General features: G+C 42.6%; 1 protein-coding gene across 1 annotated transcript in view; it reads left to right on the forward strand.

Moving 5' to 3' along the window:
• LEKR1 (leucine, glutamate and lysine rich 1) overlaps positions 1-20,716 on the forward strand; it is a 285,005-nt gene that overhangs the window by 200,776 nt on the left and 63,513 nt on the right. The window contains exon 8 of the mRNA XM_082251303.1: positions 17,796-17,873. Coding sequence (XP_082107429.1) covers positions 17,796-17,873 — 78 coding nt within the window. The remainder of the gene's footprint in view (positions 1-17,795; positions 17,874-20,716) is intronic.

Here is a 20,716-nt window from a genome sequence, read left to right on the forward strand (position 1 = left end):
GTAATATGCTTCAGACCTGTTCTCCACACCTCTGACCTCGGTGTGACAGTGAGCGGGGGATCTTCTCCCCACACCTGCTGTCACATTTTTAAAATAGCATGGACATGCAGGGTTCTACCCACACAGCCACATCATTCATTCACAGCGATCTGTGAATAAAAGAGCTACAAGTACCGTCTTCCATTGAGGCTGACAACTTGTAGTTCTCAATGAACTGCGAGGGTGCTGATGAGCGCTCTTGCCTTGCAGCTTGTAAACAGTCAGCCTTTATCGAAGGTACAAACTGAAAGCTGCAGGGCTTGTCTGCAGGAGCCTGACATTGCACCCCTGATCCACTGATCATGGATGCAATGCTTTTCAGGCTCCTGAGGGAAATGCACATTTTTATTCCTGCAAAATGTAGAATTAGCCTTTAAACTAAAGGAATTCTACTCTTAGTAGCAATATACAGTACTGTGCAAAAGTTTTAGGCAGGCATGAAAAAATGCTGGAAAAAAAAGTGTTTTCAAATATATGTATTTTAATTGTTTACTTTTATTAATTTACAAATTGCAAAGTGAGCGAAACAGAAGAAAAATCGAAATCAAAATATATTTGACGTGACTACCCTTAGGCTTCAGACCAGCATCATTTCTTACACTTGTACACTTTATACACTTGCACAAAGTCTGGGATTTTGCAGGATAAGAGTAAGGTGTATGATTAACCAGTTATACCAAGCAGTTGCTAATGACCATCAATTCCATATGTAGGTTAAAGCGCAATTGAAATTGAATCAGAAACAGCTATAAAGGAGGCTTAAAACTGGCTGAGGAAGAGCCAAACTCTGCTACTAGGGTGAGGCTGTGGAAGACAGTTTCATGTCACAGGTCATAGACCATGGTAAGAATGAGCACAGAAACAAGACACAAGGCAGTTATACTGTATCAGCAAGGTCTCTCCCAGGCAAAGCTTTCAAAGCAAACTGGGGTTTCAAGATGTGCTGTTCAAGCTCTTTTGAAGAATCACAAATAAATGGGCAATGTTGAGGACCGTAGATGCAGTTGTTGACCAAGGAAACGTAATGCTGCTGGTTAAAGACACGTCATGCTTACTTCCCTTCAACATCAGATGATGTCCAGCAGTGCCATCATCACAGACCTGGCAGAAACCAGTGAGACCCAGGAACACCCATCTACTGTTTGGAGATGTCTGGCCAGAAGTAGTCTTCATGGAAGAATTGCGGCCAAAATGTCATACCTCCAACATGGAAATAAGGCCAAGCAATTCAACTATGAACAAAAACATAGGAACTGGGGTGCAGAAAATGGCAGCAGGTGCCCTGGGCTAATGAGTCTAAATTTTAAATATTTGGTTGTAGCAAGAGGTAGTTTGCTCGCTGAAGGGCTGGAGAGTGGTATAATAATGAGTGTCTCCAAGCAACAGTGAAGCGTGGTGGAGGTTTCTTGCAAGTTTGGGGCTGCATTTCTACAAATAAAGTTGGAGATTTGGTCAGGATCAATGGTGTCCAAAATTCTGAGAAATACAGGCAGATACTTATCCATCATTCCATACCATCAGGGAGATGTGTCATTGCCCCCAAATTTTTTCAGCAGCAGTGCAATGATCTTAAGCATACAGCCAATGTCTTTAAGAACTATGTTTAGCGTAAAGAAGAACAAGGAGTCCTAGAAGTGATGGTTTGGCCACCACAGATCCCTGATTTCAACATCATCAAGTCTGTCTGGGATTACATGAAGAGACAGAAGGATTTGAGGCAGCTTACATCCAAGATGATCTGTGGTTACTTCTCCAAGATGTTTGGAACAACCAACCTGCCGTGGTTCCTTCAAAAACTGTGTGCAAGTGTACCTAGAAGAACTGATGCTGTGTTGAAGGTGAATGGTGGTCACATCAAATTTGAATTGATTTGAATTTCTCTTATTTTTTTATTATACAGGATTTATATAGTGCCAACAGTTTGTGCAGCGCTTTACAACATGAGGGCAGACAGTAGAGGGACAAAACAATTCAATACAGGAGAAATCAGAGGGCCCTGCGTGTTAGAGCCTACAATCTAGGAGGGAGGGTCAAGTGATACAAAAGGTAATAGCTGTGGGGGATGATCTGATGGAGAAAATAAAGAGGGTTTTTAGGGATCATCTAAAAGCAAACAGAGTAGGAGATAATCAGACAGATTGGGGAAGGGAGTTCCATAGGATTGTAGAGGTTTTTGGAAAAGTCCTGGAGGCGAGCATTTGAGGAGGTGACGAGGGAGCTAGAGAGCAGGAGGTCTTGGGAGGAATGAAGAGAACAATTTGGTTGGTATTTTGAGACTAGGTTAGTGATATAGCTGGGGGCCAAGTTGTGGATGGCTTTATAAGTTATTGTTAGGATTTGGAATTTAATTTGTTGAGTGAGAGGCAGGCAGTGGAGGGATTGGCAGAGAGGAGTATCAGACACTGAACGGTTGGTAGGATGGATGAGCCGGGCAGCAGCATTTATAATGGACTCAAGGAGGTATAGCCTATGTAAAGGTAAGCCAATGAGAAAAGAGGTGCAGTAGTCGAGGCGAGAGATAACCAGGGAGTGAACTAGGAGCTTTGTGGTGTCATTGGTTACGGAGTGGCATATTTTGTAGATGTTGTGGAGGTTGAGGCAGCAAGCTTTGGACAGTGATTGGACATGGGGCCAAAAGGATAGCTCAGAGTCCAGGATTTACACCTAGAACCTTGGCGTGCGGGGATAGGCTGATAGTTGCGCCATCGATCTTGACACAGAGATCAGGGGAAGGGGCACGTGAGGGAGGAAATATTATGAGCTCAGTTTTGGATAGATTGAGTTTGAGGAAGTGGTGTGACATCCAAGCTGATAGGTCTGATACATGAGGAGACTGAAGGAGTGAGCTGAAGGGTAGAGTGATAAATTTGCATGTCGTTGGCGTAGAAGTGGTATTGGAAGCCATGGAAGGTTATCAGCTGACCCAGAGAGGAGTTTGAGAAAAGGAGAGGTCCAAGAACAGAACCTTGGGGGACCCTAACAGACGAAGGAAGAGGAGAGGAGGAAGTAGAATTGTAAGTAATGCTAAAGGTGCGGTTGGATAAGTAGGATGAGAATGAGCAAAGAGTACAGTCATGGAGACCAAAGGCATGGAGTCTTTGGAGGAGGAGGGGGTGGTCCACCGTATCAAAGGCAGCAATTGATAATTGATAGAAATAAACTCTTAACAAATTTGAACTACATAACACAATAAAAAATGGCAAACAATACAGTATATAGATTAAAGTAGAACTATAGGCAAAACTTTTTTTCTTTTTGGCTAGCATAAGTGAGGGTTATTACCCCTGTAAGGTTTATTTTTGCCATCTTTGTCCCATTGCAGGGGTTTTTCTCTTCATTTCTTGTCCCAAAGCCAAAATAGGAAGTGAGAGGAAATTCCTGCAAATTAATGGAATCTCAGGGACCCCCAGGTCTATTACTTTTCTAGGGGCAACCCAAAATGTGGGACTTTTTTTTTACTTTCACTTTCAATGCTAATGGTAAACAGGACAAATAGAGAGGATGAATCTTCTTAAGGGGGACACAGACAGCAATAAAAACCCACAGCTGTTCTAATCCATCTCCCCTCTATCCAAAACGAAAAATTTTTTGCCTTTAGTTATACTTTAACACATACGGTGCCTTGCTAAAGTATTCGGCCCCCTTGAACTTTGCGACCTTTTGCCACATTTCAGGCTTCAAACATATAGATATAAAACTGTAATTTTTTGTGGAGAATCAACAACAAGTGGGACACAATCATGAAGTAGAACAAAATAATTTGGATATTTCAAAATTTTTTAACAAATAAAAAACTGAAAAATTGGGCGTGCAAAATTATTCAGGCCCTTAAGTTAATACTTTGTAGCGCCACCTTTTGCTGCGATTACAGCTGTAAGTTGCTTGGGGTATGTCTCTATCAGTTTTGCACATCGAGAGACTGAAATTTTTGCCCATTCCTCCTTGCAAAACAGCTCGAGCTCAGTGAGGTTGGATGGAGAGCGTTTGTAAACAGCAGTTTTCAGTTCTTTCCACAGATTCTCGATTGGATTCAGGTCTGGACTTTGACTTGGCCATTCTAACACCTGGATATGGTTATTTGTGAACCATTCCATTGTAGATTTTGCTTTATGTTTTGGATCATTGTCTTGTTGGAAGACAAATCTCCGTCCCAGTCTCAGGTCTTTTGCAGACTCCATCAGGTTTTCTTCCAGAATGGTCCTGTATTTGGCTCCATCCATCTTCCCATCAATTTTAACCATCTTCCCTGTCCCTGTTGAAGAAAAGCAGGCCCAAACCATGATGCTGCCACCACCATGTTTGACAGTGGGGATGGTGTGTTCAGGGTGATGAGCTGTGTTGCTTTTACGCCAAACATAACGTTTTGCATTGTTGCCAAAAAGTTTGATTTTGGTTTCATCTGACCAGAGCACCTTCTTCCACATGTTTGGTGTGTCTCCCAGGTGGCTTGTGGCAAACTTTAAACAACACTTTTTTATGGATATAAGAAATGGCTTTCTTCTTGCCACTCTGCCATAAAGGCCATATTTGTGCAGTATACGACTGATTGTTGTCCTCTGGACAGAGTCTCCCACCTCAGCTGTAGATCTCTGCAGTTCATCCAGAGTGATCATGGGCCTCTTGGCTGCATCTCTGATCAGTCTTCTCCTTGTATGGGCTGAAAGTTTAGAGGGACAGCCAGGTCTTCGTAGATTTGCATTGGTCTGATACTCCTTTCATTTCAATATTATCGCTTGCACAGTGCTCCTTGTGATGTTTAAAGCTTGGGAAATCTTTTTGTATCCAAATCCGGCTTTAAACTTCTCCACAACAGTATTTTGGACCTGCCTGGTGTGTTCCTTGTTCTTCATGATGCTCTCTGCGCTTTAAACTGACCTCTGAGACTATCACAGTGCAGGTGCATTTATACGGAGACCTGATTACGCACAGGTGGATTCTATTTATCATCATTAGTCATTTAGGTCAACATTGGATCATTCAGAGATCCTCACTGAACTTCTGGAGAGAGTTTGCTGCACTGAAAGTAAAGGGGCTGAATAATTTTGCACGCCCAATTTTTCAGTTTTTTATTTGTAAACAAAGTTTGAAATATCCAATAAATTTTGTTCCACTTCATGATTGTTTCCCACTTGTTGTTGATTCTTCACAAAGAATGATGTGTTGAAAACTGAAAAAATGGGCAAGCGTAAGGATTTGAGCGACTTTGTCAAGGCCCAAGAAAAGGCTAGATGACTAGGTCAGAGCATCTGCAAAACCGCAGCTCTTATGGTATGTTCACTGTCTGCAGTGGTCAGGACCCACCAAAAGTGGTCCAAGGAAGGAAAACTGGCAAACCAGTGTCAGGGTCATTGGTAGCTATAGCTCATTGAAAGTAGCGAAGGCTGGCCCATGTAGTCTAATTCAATAGAAGAGCTACTCTAGCTCAAAATGCCAAAAAGTTAATGCTGGTTCAGATAGATAGGCGTCAGAACATAGAGTACATCTTAGTTTATTGTGTATGGGGCTGTATGATCTTCGTTTTTTTGATCTGCGTCTGCCCTTCCAGTGCTCCTTACCACTAAGACCAGTTATAGGTGGAGGCGGTGACCACTTTCTGTATGATTGCAGCCCAGTCAGGGTGCCCATGCTGACCTTTGTCCAGTGCCAAGAATTCCTACAAGGGACATGTGAGCATCAGAACTGGACCATGGAGCAATAGAACTAGGTGGCCTGGTCTTTTTAAATTAAAGAAAGGTTTTAGGAACAATGATGCGTTTGATGTCTTGTGTATTTGGGCACAATACATTGTGGAAAATGTGGTTACTTAGTAAGTGTAGTAGTAATACTTTTGTACTTTTATTCATGGGTTCCCTTCTCCCACAGCTACAAGTGTTCTTTCTTTGGTGGAAGAAGTGGCTACAACAGCCCAGTGGTACTGTGATGATAAGCATACACTTGTGAAACACTGCACCATTCATTTACCAATCTTTCTCATAAATATGTAAGGATGGGGAAATCAAAACGATGTCATAATGCTTCTCATCTGTGAGCTAAGCATTTAGCATCATTGAGGGGAACGTACTACTAACCATAATATAGCATTGTGAGAATTGCCTGGAGTAATAAATCTTATATTCTGGCTATATTGTTTAGCGGTCCCAGATGACACTGTACAGAATCAGGAGAGGTTGTTAGTGTAAATATATAGTGCTTTCCATGGCAACTGACATAAGATAGACAGAGTACTTTGGTTTATAGCAGAAGTATAACAGGAATACAGGCCTCTATAGCTCCTTGCATGCCTTACCCCATGAGTGCTGTCATTCCTGTCCAGCTCAGCATTCATCAGTTATTATTCCAGGTAGAGCAGATCATTTTAACTCATTGCAGGTCCATCTTTTCTTGGTTGAAATGAACAAAGCGAACATGCTGTACAGAAAGGTGAACTGTAATTTGTTCCACAGGGAAGAATGAATAATTGAACATGGGCTGCTAATTACCACAATTCTCCTGCTAGTATCTGCTCTTTGCTATTAGTTGCTCTTTAAATCATTATTAAGGAAGACACACCTAGAAAGAAAAGTATACAGAATAACTTATTGAATTAAATCATACTAAGAAACCAGTAAAAATAGTTATATACAGACATTTTTTAAAAATAGCTTTCTACTAAGCAAGGCTTGTGCCTAAATTTGCCCCAGTGAAATTGTAGAAACAGCAATCCATCCTGTGTGGTGTTCCCATGTCTTGTTCTGCTTGGTGTAGGTACCCAGATACATTTTATTTTTTTATTAAAGGTACTTATATAGCACAGTAAATGTATGCAGCACTTTACATATATATTGTTCATTCATATCAGTCCCTGCCCTCCAGGAGCTTAGGTCCCTAACTCACATTCATACATACAAATACTAGGGCCAATTCAGACAGGAACCAATTAGCCTACTGGCATGTTTTTGGCGTGTGGGAGGAAACCAGAGTACCCAGAGGAAACCCACACAAGCACAGAGAGAACATGCAAACTCCAGGTAGTGTAGTGGTTGGGTATTTTCTTCTTGTCTGTCCCTATTTCGCCCTCATTCGTCCCTCATTTTTGTCTGATCTATATAGTTGTATATTAAATGCACTTTTTATCTTTCACAAAGTGTTTCCCAGTGCTAAACCTATCATCCAGTTTCTAAATTACTGCATTTGTAAATTTCAAAAAGACAATATAAAGAAATAGTAGTGGTAAAAAAAGCACTTATGGGTTTAACTAATCATTTTTTTTGTATAATTCTCTTTTAAGGGGGCTATGCCTATATAATTTTGCTAATAGGTGTTCCTCATTCCCATCTTGAAAAGTTGGGAGGTATGCATGATGGCTAAGCAGATATCAATGGCTTCTGTAAGGCAATGCCAGATTTCCCTTCTGTGGTTTTCCTATATATTGCATATTACTATTTTTCTTAATTTCAATAAGCTGAAATATTTTTCTTAATTTTACTAAGCTGAAATAATTATTTGCCATAATGGTCAGCTTTTCAGAAATGAAAGTTGAAAAGAGCAGTCATGAGGCTAAAAACAATGATACTATGGCAAATCACACATGTATATTACCAAACTATCTTTCCTCTGCGTACATGCTACCAAATTATGCCAGGTCCCTTATCTACTATTCCTACAATTCGATATCTGATATGGGATGGTAACCCACCCACTACAAATTCCAATAATTTCTACCTTATTTTGTAAGTAATATTCTCTTGAGCTAGTGTTTGATGGCTGACAGAAATGTAGCATCTGACAAGCAGATCCTTGATATGATCAGACCTGATTAGTCGCAGTCAGGGAGTGTAGGCTATCTAGCTGCTAGAGCAGGGGTATTGAAATAAAATTTATGGAGAAAAAATTTCTTTGAGGCAGAGGTCCAAATCGCTTGTTTGTGCGATGACTCAGATCCTTCATATAACAATCCCCCTCCTCTTATAACAAAACCCTGTTCTTACATCAGTGTCCTCAGTCCCCCCTGCATATCACAATTTCCCAAGTCACATCACATTTTCCCATTCACAGTAGTGTTTTCACCCCCTCCTCCACCCACTTCAGTGTTATCAGCCCCCCTTCATCCCTTCACGTCACATCCCCCCCCTCCTAATTCACTGCAGTCACCCCTACCCCCCTCACATCACCCCCCCAACAGTTGTCACCCATCACAGTAGTGTCCATTGCCCCCCTTCAAATCATCCCCTCAACAGTAGTGTCCTCTACCCCCTTTCACACCCCCCTCCTACATTAGTCTCTTTTGTTCCCTTTTGCATCACTCCCACCGTAGTGTTTTCAGCCCCCTTCATAGTTAGATCTTCCTTTGCATCCCTTCACTTCACCCCCCCCCTCAGTAGTGTCCTCTGCCCCCTTTACATCACCCCCCCCTCTCAAAGCAGTGTCACATTACCCCCCCCCCCACAGTAATGACCTCTGCCCCCCTTTATATCCCACCCCACAGTAGTGTCCCCTGCCCCTTTACATCACCCCCCCCCCCCCACAGTTATGTCTTTCTCTGCCCTGTGACGGAACCGCCAACACCCAGCTGGGATACATCTGTCAGTATACAGCTTCCTCCAGTCTGGACATAGGAACCAGATATTATAGCTGATTATGAAGACTATCTGACAGTAGCTTGTATGAGAACTGGAACTGCTTATTGAGAACTCACACAGAATGTATAGCACACCAGATCACGTGAGCCTGAATACATTATCATATCCAAAGGAAATTATACAGAAATATAATTACCCTAACTAAAGAACAACCAATATATACTATATGCTATTCCACATCTAGCAACTAATCGCTGACATAACACCTTAATAAACAGACTATAGCAGGAGACCACGGGCACCAGGTGGCTTGCTGATTATATTAACATCTGCTCTGAGTCTCACAGTCTAATGTAGTCATTGCTGGTAATGGAGCTTCTAGGCCTTAAATATGATCCAGGGCCTAGATTCCCAGAGTCGGTGTGTTTTGGGGAGACATGGTTTTGAATCAGAAACAAGACCACTCCAAGGGTCCCCCAGGCACACACCTCCCAAAGAGAAGTGTTCCCTTAAAAGCCAGGGGCCCATAGTCTGAAGGCAAGAGGCCACCCTGCAGTCCCTTCCAAAAGCACCTGTCCTGGCTGGATCTGTCACATGCCCCTTATCATATCCCCCCACAGTAGTGTCCTCCTCTGCCCCTCATCTTCACATCACCACCCCCCACAGCAGTGTCATACTCTAACCCCTCCTTCACAGCAGTGCTTCCAATCCACTGTGTCCTCATCTGCCCTCTTTTACATCACCCCCCCCCTACAGTAGTGTCTTCTCCCCCCTTTTACATCACCCCCATAGTGGTGTTTTCAGTTCCCCTTCATAGTTGGGTCTTCCTTTGCAACTCTTCACATCACCTCCCCCTCCCCCAAAGCATTGTCCTGCTCTGCCCCTCTTCACATCACTCCCCCATAGTAGTGTCCTCTGCCCCCTTCACATCACCCCTCCCCCCACAGTAGTGTTCCCTGCCCCCTTCACATCACCCCCCACAGCAGTGTCGTCCTCTGTCCCCTTTCAGATCCCTCCCACAGTTGTGTTCTACTTTGCCCACCTTCTCATATCACCCCCCACAGTAGCATCCTTCGTTGCCTCCCCTTCACATTAACCCCCCCAGCAAGGTCATATTTTGACTCCTTTCACATCATTCCCAACCCATAGTAGGGTCCTCCTCTGCCCCCTTTCATATCAGCGTCCCCCCCAATCCACAGTAGCGCCCTCCTCTGCCCTCATTTACATTACCCCCCACAGTAGTGTTTTCAGCCCCCCTTCATAGTTGTGTCTTCCTTTGCATCCGCTCACATCACTCACCACAGCAGTGTCCTCCTCTGTCCCCTTATCCCCATTACACCCCCCCCTCATAGTTATGTCCTTCTCTGCCCCTTCTCATGCCCCCCCCCCCCACAGTAGTGTCATCCTCTGATACCTTTCATATCATTCCCCATCCCCCCCCCGCCTCCACAGTAGTGTCCTCCTCTGCCTCCCTTTCACATCAGCGCCCCCACCAATCGACAATAGTGTTCTCCTCTGCCCCCTTTTACGTCACACTCCCCCACAATAGTGTCCTCCTCATCCTCCCTTCCTTCATATCACCCCCATCCTATACTTTACAGCTATGTGCTATCCCCTTCAATCTCCTACCTTAATTTGCACTAGTACACAGGCGGGAGGGCAAGAGGCGCAGCAGCACTGGGTGGAGCGGGAGCTGCCCAATTTAACCTTATAAGGTAACCAGCAGGTGATTTCTTGTTAGGGCGCAGGATGGTCCCAGCGACCAATCATCAGCTTGTTCATATGAAAGGTTAACTCCAGCAGCTCCCACTCCCACCTTCTTTCCGATGCTGCTGTGCCTCTTGTCCTCTGCTTTGCTGGGAGAGTGACAGCAGAGGAGGCTGGGGGAAAGAAATGGCCTCTAAGTGGCACAATCGTGGCGGCCCAGATGGGAGGGTGACTGGGTCCGGATCCAAACTATGGTCCACTATTTAGTGATATCTGTGCTAGAGCATGCCTATTTTACCCTCACCCATGCTAAACTAAATGGGGTACTCTGTTTATGGTAAACCTTAGAAAATGTGGTACACAACTGTATTTACAATATGTTTTGAGTTTTTTTTTTACAGATATAAGCAAGATTAGGTTTGTTAAAACAATATAATTATAGTATTTATGGCAGATACTTAATACTAATGTATGATGTCTTAGTGTGTGTTGAAAGGGATAATATCTGAAAGAATAAATATTAAGTTCGCCTTTAGAACTAAAAATTTAATTCCTTCAGGTGGCATGCCTAACATAGATGTGCACCCTAATGTACAATTTTAGCAAAAGTTGCTTGTGTTCTGAATATCTCATTTTCCGAATCATTTAAAAATACACTCAAAGCTTCTCAAAGGTAGTAACATCACTAGGAATTAGAAGTAACTCTGGGTCACATCATTGAGTAGATTTTCCTGCTTTTTATCACTTTGACTACTGTGATGATCCACACTGTGGCAGTATTATTTTTCCACCCCTTATGCTTTATGGATGTGCGCTCACCTATATTGTTGGACTTCTTAAGCTACAGAAGTTCATGCAAGCATGTTCCCCCTAGGGTTTAATCCACCAAGTAATCTTGCCTCTATCATTCCACCGCAGGCTCAGTAAAAAAACGAAGAATCATAGGGCTTTCTGCATGTAAAATGTACTAAAATAAATAGACTAAAAACCACTCACAGGTAAAAAGGCTTATCATTGTAGAGCATCATGAAAGAAACAGCATGTATATCTGATGATAATAACTGTAACACAGATAAGAATCCAGCTTTCACACTCCAACCTAGCATGTTGATGTCACGGCCCACAACTCCACCTTACGCATTACATTCTGAGGATGCACATCTATGTAAGAAGCACTAGGATTTTGTGCTGCAACATACACGAAACAGTGTGAATATAGCCTTGAACATTTATTTTAAAAACAGAAAATACTGCAATGTATAGATGTGAACCAAAAGCATAAGAAATTATTGCAATTTCTACTTTAAATGTACAGTATTTTTATGTAATAAAATGTGTTCAGAAAAATGCTCAGTGTGAAAAGGCCCCAAAGGAAAGGTAAATGTCCCCTATAGAAACCAGGGGTTGTCCTTCCATTTATTGGCCACAAAAACTTTTTCATTTACATGTGCAATTATTTTCTGATTTGTATTGGCTTCTGTGACAGGGTATAGGCAGTATAGGACATCCCAAACCAAACACAGGCGTTTCCAGTGTTCTCTGCAAGACTGAGAAGATATGCATCTTGCACATGTCTACATTATACAGATTTAGGACTCATGCACACTGAAAAGATAAAACACTGCTTTTATAGGCGTTTATTTTTTCAGCCTGTAAACACACCTGTATGTTAGCCTATGTGTCCATGCACGTGTAGGTGTTTGCAGGCTTTATAGAAGGGGAAAGTTTACTGGCTGAAAGAAAAAAACTCATCACCAACGCATTCAGGGAAGGAGCATTTGGGCAGAAAAAAAGTGCAAGCACACAATGCTGGACGGGTTTAGGTGAGTTAGCACCTTAATGTATTCCAATGCCCAATCAATAAATTAATATTCTGGTCAATAAAATACATGAACTTCAAAGGCATATAAATGCGCGTGAGTGCACATAAACATGTGTGCAAACCGCAGCCTATAACACGTTTTTAAGCAACTTTTCTCCTGCCAGGAGAAAATGCGATTAGATGAGCTGAGCAAGCGCTCGGTGCGCATGTGGCCTTAGCTATGTTACTGTATAGCCAAACCTGCTAAACAATGAACCATCCAATTACAGCCCATTTAAAAGTCTAGTTTCTTGGCTGGTTTCATACAATGCAGTACAGTGTTACAGGCTAATGCAGAAGCCTAACTGTAAATCTGTGTGTGTGTGTATATATACAGTGGGTACGGAAAGTATTCAGACCCCCTTAAATTTTTCACTCTTTGTTATATTGCAGCCATTTGCTAAAATCATTTAAGTTCATTCTTCTTCCTCATGAATGTACACATAGCTACCTATACTGACAGAAAAACACAGAATTGTTGACATTGTTGCAGATTTATTAAAAAAGAAAAACTGAAATATCACATGGTCCTAAGTATTCAGACCCTTTGCTGTGACACTCATATATTTAACTCAGGTGCTTTCCATTTCTTCTGATCATCCTTGAGATGGTTCTACACCTTCATTTGAGTCCAGCTGTGTTTGATTATACTGATTGGACTTGATTAGGAAAGCCACACACCTGTCTATATAAGACCTTCCAGATCACAATGCATGTCAGAGCAAATGAGAATCATGAGGTCAAAGGAACTGCCTGAAGAGCTCAGAGACAGAATTGTGGCAAGGCACAGATCTGGCCAAGGTTACAAAAAGATTTCTGCTGCACTTAAGGTTCCTAAGAGCACAGTGGCCTCCATAATCCTCAAATGGAAGACGTTTGAGACGACCAGAACCCTTCCTAGAGCTGGCCGTCCGGCCAAACTGAGCTATCGGGGGAGAAGAGCCTTGGTGAGAGAGGTAAAGAAGAACCCAAAGATCACTGTGGCTGAGCTCCAGAGATGCAGTCAGGAGATGGGAGAAAGTTGTAGAAAGTCAACCATCACTGCAGCCCTCCACCATTTGGGGCTTTATGGCAGAGTGGCCCGACAGAAGCCTCTCCTCAGTGTAAGACACATGAAAGCCCGCATAGAGTTTGCTAAAAAACACCTGAAGGACTCCAAGATGGTGAGAAATAAGATTCTCTGGTCTGATGAGACCAAAATAGAACTTTTTGGCCTTAATTCTAAGCGGTATGTGTGGAGAAAACCAGGCACTGCTCATCACCTGTCCAATACAGTCCCAACAGTGAAGCATGGTGGTGGCAGCATCATGCTGTGGGGGTGTTTTTCAGCTGCAGGGACAGGACGACTGGTTGCAATCGAGGGAAAGATGAATGCGGCCAAGTACAGGGATATCCTGGACAAAAACCTTCTCCAGAGTGCTCTGGACCTCAGACTGGGCCGAAGGTTTACCTTCCAACAAGACAATGACCCTAAGCACACAGCTAAAATAACGAAGGAGTGGCTTCACAACAACTCCGTGACTGTTCTTGAATGGCCCAGCCAGAGCCCTGACTTAAACCCAATTGAGCATCTCTGGAGAGACCTAAAAATGGCTGTCCACCAACGTTTACCATCCAACCTGACAGAACTGGAGAGGATCTGCAAGGAGGAATGGCAGAGGATCCCCAAATCCAGGTGTGAAAGACTTGTTGCATCTTTCCCAAAAAGACTCCTGGCTGTATTAGATCAAAAGGGGGCTTCTACTAAATACTGAGCAAAGGGTCTGAATACTTAGGACCATGTGATATTTCAGTTTTTCTTTTTTAATAAATCTGCAACAATGTCAACAATTCTGTGTTTTTCTGTCAGTATGGGGTGCTATGTGTACATTCATGAGGAAGAAGAATGAACTTAAATGATTTTAGCAAATGGCTGCAATATAACAAAGAGTGAAAAATTTAAGGGGGTCTGAATACTTTCCGTACCCACTGTAAATATATATATATTATAAACCCAATTCCAAAGTTTGAGGCGCTGTGTAAAACCTCATTAAATGCAAAAATACAGAATGCAATGATTTGCAAGTCTCAAACCCATTTTTTATTATAGAAGACATATCAAATGTTTAATCTGAAAAAGTTTACCATTTTAAGAAAAAAAGTGATGGCAGCAACACGTCTCAAAAAAGTTAGGCTAGGGAAACAAAAAGCTGGCAAAGTAAGTGGTACTAACAAGGACGAGCTGGAAGAACATTTTGCAACTAATGAGGTTGATTGGCAACAGGTCAGTGACATGATTGGATATAAAAAGGGCATCTTAGAGAGTCAGAGTTTCTCAGAAGTAAAGATGGGCAGATATTCACCAATTTGTGAAAAGCTGTATCTAAAAATTGTCAAACAATTTCATAATAATGTTCCTCAATGTAAAATTGCAAAGTCGTTAAATATATTGTTATCTACAGTACAAAATCTCATCAAAAGTTTCGGAGAAACTGGAGAAATCTCCGTGTGCAAAGGTTAAGGCCAAAGCACAATATTGGATGCCGGTGATCTTCGGGGCCTCGGACAGTACTGCATAAGAAAAGGCATGGTTCTGTGATGGAGGTCGTATTATGGGCTCAAAAATACTTCCAGAAATCACTGTATGTGATAACAGTTTGCTGTGCAATCTAAAAATGCAAGGTTAAGCCTAATTGTGCAAAGAAGAAGCCATATCTGAACATTATCCAGAAATGCTGTCATCTTCTCTAGCCAAAGCTCATTTAAAATGTTCTGTTACAATGTGATAAACTGTTCTGTGGTCAGATAAATTGAAACTTGACATTATTTTTGCTAACCATGAACACTGCATCCTCCAAACTGAAGAAGAGAGGGACCTTCCTACTTGTTATCAGCACTTGGTTCAAAATCCTGCATCTCTGATGGTATGGGGTGCATTAGTGTGCATGGAATGGGCAACTTGAACATTTGGAAAGGCAGCATTAATACTGAAAGATATATCCAGATTTTAGAGCAGCATATGCTCTCATCCAGACATCTTTTTCAGTGAAGGACATGCATATTTCATTAGGACAATGCTAAACTGCATACAGCATCTATGACAACAGCATGGCTTTGTAGTAGAAGAATTCAGGTGCTTATCTGGTCTGCCTGCAGTCCAGACTTTTCACCAATTGAAAATATTTGGTGCATCTGGAAATGAAAAATACAAGAAGACCCAGGACTGTTGAGCAGTTAGAATCATACAGTATATCAGAAAAGAATAGGACAACATTCCTCTCCCAAAACTACAGCAACTGGTCTCCTCAGTTCCCACAGGTTCATAGAGGTAGAGATTTACTAAAACTGGTGCACACATAATCTGGTGCAGCAGGGCATAGTAACCAATCAGCTTTTAGGTTTTAATTTCAAAGCTCAGTTGAACAAGCTGAAGGTAGAAGCTGATTGGTTACTGTGCACAGCTGCATTAGATTCTGTGTGTACCAGTTTTAGTATATGGGTCCTTTCACACGAACGATCCGATCAGATCCGCCTGTCAGTTTTTTAGGCGGATCTGATCGGATCCCCCTTGCATCCCTATGGGGCAGCCGATGTCAGCGGAGACATGTCCGCTGACACCGGTGGCCATCCGCATCCGATCCTGTCCCTGAAATCCAGACGGATGGAAACCCTATTTTCCATCCGTCCAGGGAATCGGATCGGATGAGATCAGATGGGAGCGGACAGGCGGTCCACTCTCATCCGATTCCCCATAGAGAGCAGCGGGGCTCTAACACCTCCCTCTCTGCACACAGAGTGCAGAGGGAGCGGTCACCTGCCTGCTCAGCGGGGATCAGTGTATCGATTCCCCGCTGAGCAGCACGGAAGCCCGCCGACGGAGAGGAACGCGTCAAAGGAGCCTATCTCTCACGAGTTTTGTTAAAAGAAGAGAGAATGCTACACTCTGGTAAACATGTCCCTGTCCCAGCTTTTTTGAGATGTGTTGCTGCCATTCATTTCAAAATTACCTTACTTTTATCTTAAAATGGTATATTTCCTTAGTTTACACATTTAATATTGTTTCTATTTTCTTTTTTTTTTTTTTTCATAATCTTTATTGCATATCAAAAACATACATAATAATACAAATTACATGTACAATTTTCTACATGAATTATTCTATTTATCTACTCTATCTCTCACTAGTCCCTTCCGTGCTATACCATTTACTCCTACTTTCATACATAACTTTTTTATATGCTATGATTTGATTAACTGCATTCATTCATTTTCTTATTTTTTATTATGAACAACATCTGGAATAGACAATAAACAGCAGCGTTTACATTTTTACAGAAAATGAAGCGGTTATGACGTAAGGTTTGCACTCATTTGACAAACACCATTAAACAGTTTAATCATTTAACAGACTCATCTAATACTAAGCAGGCTGAGACAATTGTTTTTTATGAATACTCTTACTTGTTTGTCAGCAAAGATCCACGTGTAATAAAGGGTAACTTCATTGAATGTTGGCATATAGCGTAGCTGAATATAACAAAAAGATAACATAAACAACAACATAAGGAAAAATGGGAGGGATGGAGTGGGGGGGGGGATACAGGAAATAATGGGATATCACCTCTAGTTGGATCCTTCTATTAAGTGGTTATAAGTTCTTGGGTCTATAGTAGTATTACTTCCGGGAGTATGAAGTAACAAATAGGTTTTAATAATGATTCTTAGAGCTCTTTGTTTTTTTTTTTAAATGTTTGGATCCAGATGGACCACTGGGAGTGGAATGAACGTAAGGGGTCGTGGTTACAAGCTATTATTCTTTCATATAAGCAATGGAGATTCACCCTATGGATAACTTCAGAAAGCTCTGAGGCAAAGTTGGTCTTCCATTTTTTTTGTGATAACTAGTCTGGATGCTATTAAAAGATGGGTCACTACAGTTCTGTATTGACTATAGAAGGAGTTTTACCTTGCATCCATCTCTTAGCAATTTGCTTTCAAGCCTGAAATATTTGTTTTTTGCAAAATTATCTTTACATGTCCTGACCATTCTTCATCTTTCAACACCCCCAACAAATATACTTCAGGGGTAAAAGGCACTGGTCTTTTAATAATTTCAGATAATTTTTTTATTACTTGACACCAATATCCAATTACCTCTCTACATGAAAAAATCAAATGGCAGAAATCCGCTTCATCTTGATGACATCACAAACATTCTGATGTTGGCCTTCTACGCATTTTATATAGTCTAATAGGGCTAAGATATATCTGGTGCATTATATACAATTGTGTCATCTTGTTATTGTCCATTGGCGATACAACCAAATGCAAGGAACATATCTCCTCCCATTTCCAATCTGTCATTTCTGGGATCAAAACCTGCCATATATCTCTTACTTTTAATGGTTCTCTGCCTATTTTAGCTTGTAATAGAAATGAGTACACTATTGATATTAGTCCCTTCGGCCCCTATGACTTCAGAATTCATATAAAGGGGAATTTGTTTCTATATCCTATTGCGAGTAAAATATGGGTTTATGAGACTTGCAAATCATTATGTCTGCAGTATTCGTTTACTTTTTGTGGAGAGAACAGTATTATTCTGTTAATTTGTTTCATATCCAATTTCCATGTTTGTTTTCCTATTACAGAATGAAGTCAAAAGAGGTCAGTGATCTCCAAAGCAAGCTACAAAGAATGGAATATGATAAGGAAAGCAGTACATTGAGGTAGACTTTGTGTGTTTCATGTAATAAGTAATCCTGATTGTGCCAACAGACATTCACAGATTTTAATGTTAAAGCTCTCTGACACTGTGCCCTGGATGCCTGGATCTGATATTTGGATAATATGCTCACGTGGCCAGCAAGTGACAGCGTGGGCCAGGAAGATCATCAATATGATGTGATTCTAATAGCCATCTAGGTCATTGTGGATGTGAGTGACCACACATGCAAGTGTGCGTGACTGCAAAATATTTACAATATCCCCCTGGAAAACGTCTGTAGATTGCATTAGATTTGCTACACATTTTCAGCAGATTTTGCTGCATACCTAGTTATCTTTAGTATTAACCGTGATCTAAGGGAGCCACTTCAATCTGAACTCTTAACAGGTATAAAAAGAAATCTTAAATACATGAAGTTTGGTATTCAACAAAGAGTTAAAGTTCCGATTCAGCTTTGCCTTCATTCCTGCACAGATGTCCAGCACCAGTAATGAAATTGCTTGCTGTGATTTCACTGCACACCAAGCAAGTCAGAGTCTGCCTCGTTTTCTGGCTGACGGACATCAAGCATTATCTGGTCCCCCCCCCCCCCAGCCCTACTATGCCTGGCCCCTCTCATTCATCTATTGGCTTTCTGTACTTTAAATCATGGAGGTTCAGCATTACATGTGGTCATTATCTAGGACAGCCTTTCTGAACCGGGGTGCCGCATCACCCTGGGTTGCCTTCAGAGGTCCTCAGGGGTGCCGAGACATTCTGGTTGGAAAAGGCTTTCAGATCCGACCGAACTCCTGCTCCATGGAATGTCAGCACAACAGGAACTCAGTTGGCATAGTGCAGTGAAAAGGCAAGGGGAAGTGGCTTTCTGAATCCTAAGCTCTCCACCTCCCCCTACAGGACAGTATCCAGCCAACACTGCCCACAGCCATGTGGATTGTAATGGAAGAACAGTTCTGCCCTGAGGTTCTAGTGAGAGGAAATTTTACAATACATGGCCCTGGCCATTGGCCCCTTAATGCGGCAAAGCCGGCCTGTGCTTTTAGCAGAGAAACAGCCACAAAGCATAAGGTTTCCACCTGACTGTAGGAATTTTTAGCGTCATATTCAGCATTTTTCTTCTTCCAAACACAGGGAGTCGAGTTAATGCCAAAAAGTTAAATTTTGGTCCCAACTGTCTTGAGATCATTCACAAGCTCCTCCTGTGAAGTTCTGGGCTGATCCCTCTCACTTTTCTCATGATTATCTGTACCCCATGAGGCTAAGTCTTGCATGGAGCTCCAGACAGAGGGCGACTGATGGTTATTTTGTATATCTTCCATTTGCGAATATTCGCCCCAGTTGTCTCCTTCTCACCAAGCTTCTTGTTGCTGGTCTTGTAGCCCATTTCAGCCTTGTGCAGGTCTACAGTCTTGACATTTATTGACTGCTCTTTGGTCTTGCCCATGATGGTGAGGTTTGAATGGAAGAAAGAGATGGATTTCTTTTAACACATAAGTTGTCGTTAGGAGCACCTTCTTAACCACCTCCCACCCGGGCCATTGTAAATATACGGCCGGGTGGGAGTCTCGTCCTTCTGAATGGACGTTCCGGAACGTCCTTCAGAAGGAGAGAGATCGCGCCGCCGCGGGCACGCGCAGCGGCGCGATCTCAATGTGCCTGTGTCCCTCGGACACAGAGCAACATCATTCGGCAGGAGGGCCCTGTGATTGGCCCTCCTGATCACATGACGGCTGTGTCCAATCACAGCCGTCATGTAATGTAAATAGAGCCGTTGTAACGGCTTCGATCTCTTCTCCTCCTGACAGATCCTGTCAGTGAGGAGAAGAGAAGAGGATCGGTGCTGGTGCTCTAATTACTCACTAATCACAGGGGGGGTCTGTGCTGGTAATCAGATGATTGATTACCAGTACAGCCTTGGGGGGGGAGGGGTGCCACTAAGCCACCAGGGATGCCCACTCATGACCACCAGGGATGCCCACCATGGCCACCAGGGATGGCAAGCAGGGCTCAGAGAGCCCCCCAGTGCCCTCCCTATCAGTGTTGCCCACCAATGCCATCTATCAGTGCTGCCCACCAGTGCCGTTATTGCCATCTATCAGTGCCGCCCACCAGTGCCCATTACTGCCCACCAGTGCCGCCTATCAGTGCTCATCAGTGCCCCCCATCAGTGCCGATCAGTGCCCCCCATCAGTGCCGATCAGTGTCGATCATTGCCGCCCAACAGTGCCACCTATCAGTGCCCATCAGTGCCGCCAATCAGCGCCCATCAGTGCTGCCTATCAGTGCCCATCAGCGCTGCCTATCAGTGCCCACCAATGCTGCATATCAGTGCTATCTATCAGTGCCCATCAGTGCTGCATATCAGTGCTACCTATCAGTGCCCATCAGTGCTGCATATCAGTGCCACCCCATCAGTGCCACCCCATCAGTGCCACCCCATCAGTGTCTCCTCATCAGTGCCTGTCAGTGCGGCATCATCAGTGCTCATCAGTGCAGGAAAAAACATATCTATTTACAAAATTTTATAACGTAAACAAAAAAACTCTTTTTTTTTTTTTAAACTTTTCAGTCTTTTTTTATTTGTGCACCAAAAAAGAAAAAACCTGACGGTGATCAAATACCACCAAAAAAAAAAGCTCTATTTGTGGGGAAAAAATGACACAAATTTGGTTTAGGTACAGTGTTGCATGACCGCGCAATTGTCATTCAAATTGCAACAGCGCTAAAAGCTGAAAATTGGTCTGGGAAGGAAGGGGGTTTAAGTGCCCAGTATTGAGGTAGTTAAATTGACAGGACTAATCTGTGTACCGCATGAGCACATACTGTAGCCTGTCTGTGGGAGCC

The sequence above is a fragment of the Pelophylax lessonae genome (assembly GCF_965119305.1).
Source record: "Pelophylax lessonae genome assembly, chromosome: 3".
Lineage (NCBI taxonomy): Eukaryota > Metazoa > Chordata > Amphibia > Anura > Ranidae > Pelophylax > Pelophylax lessonae.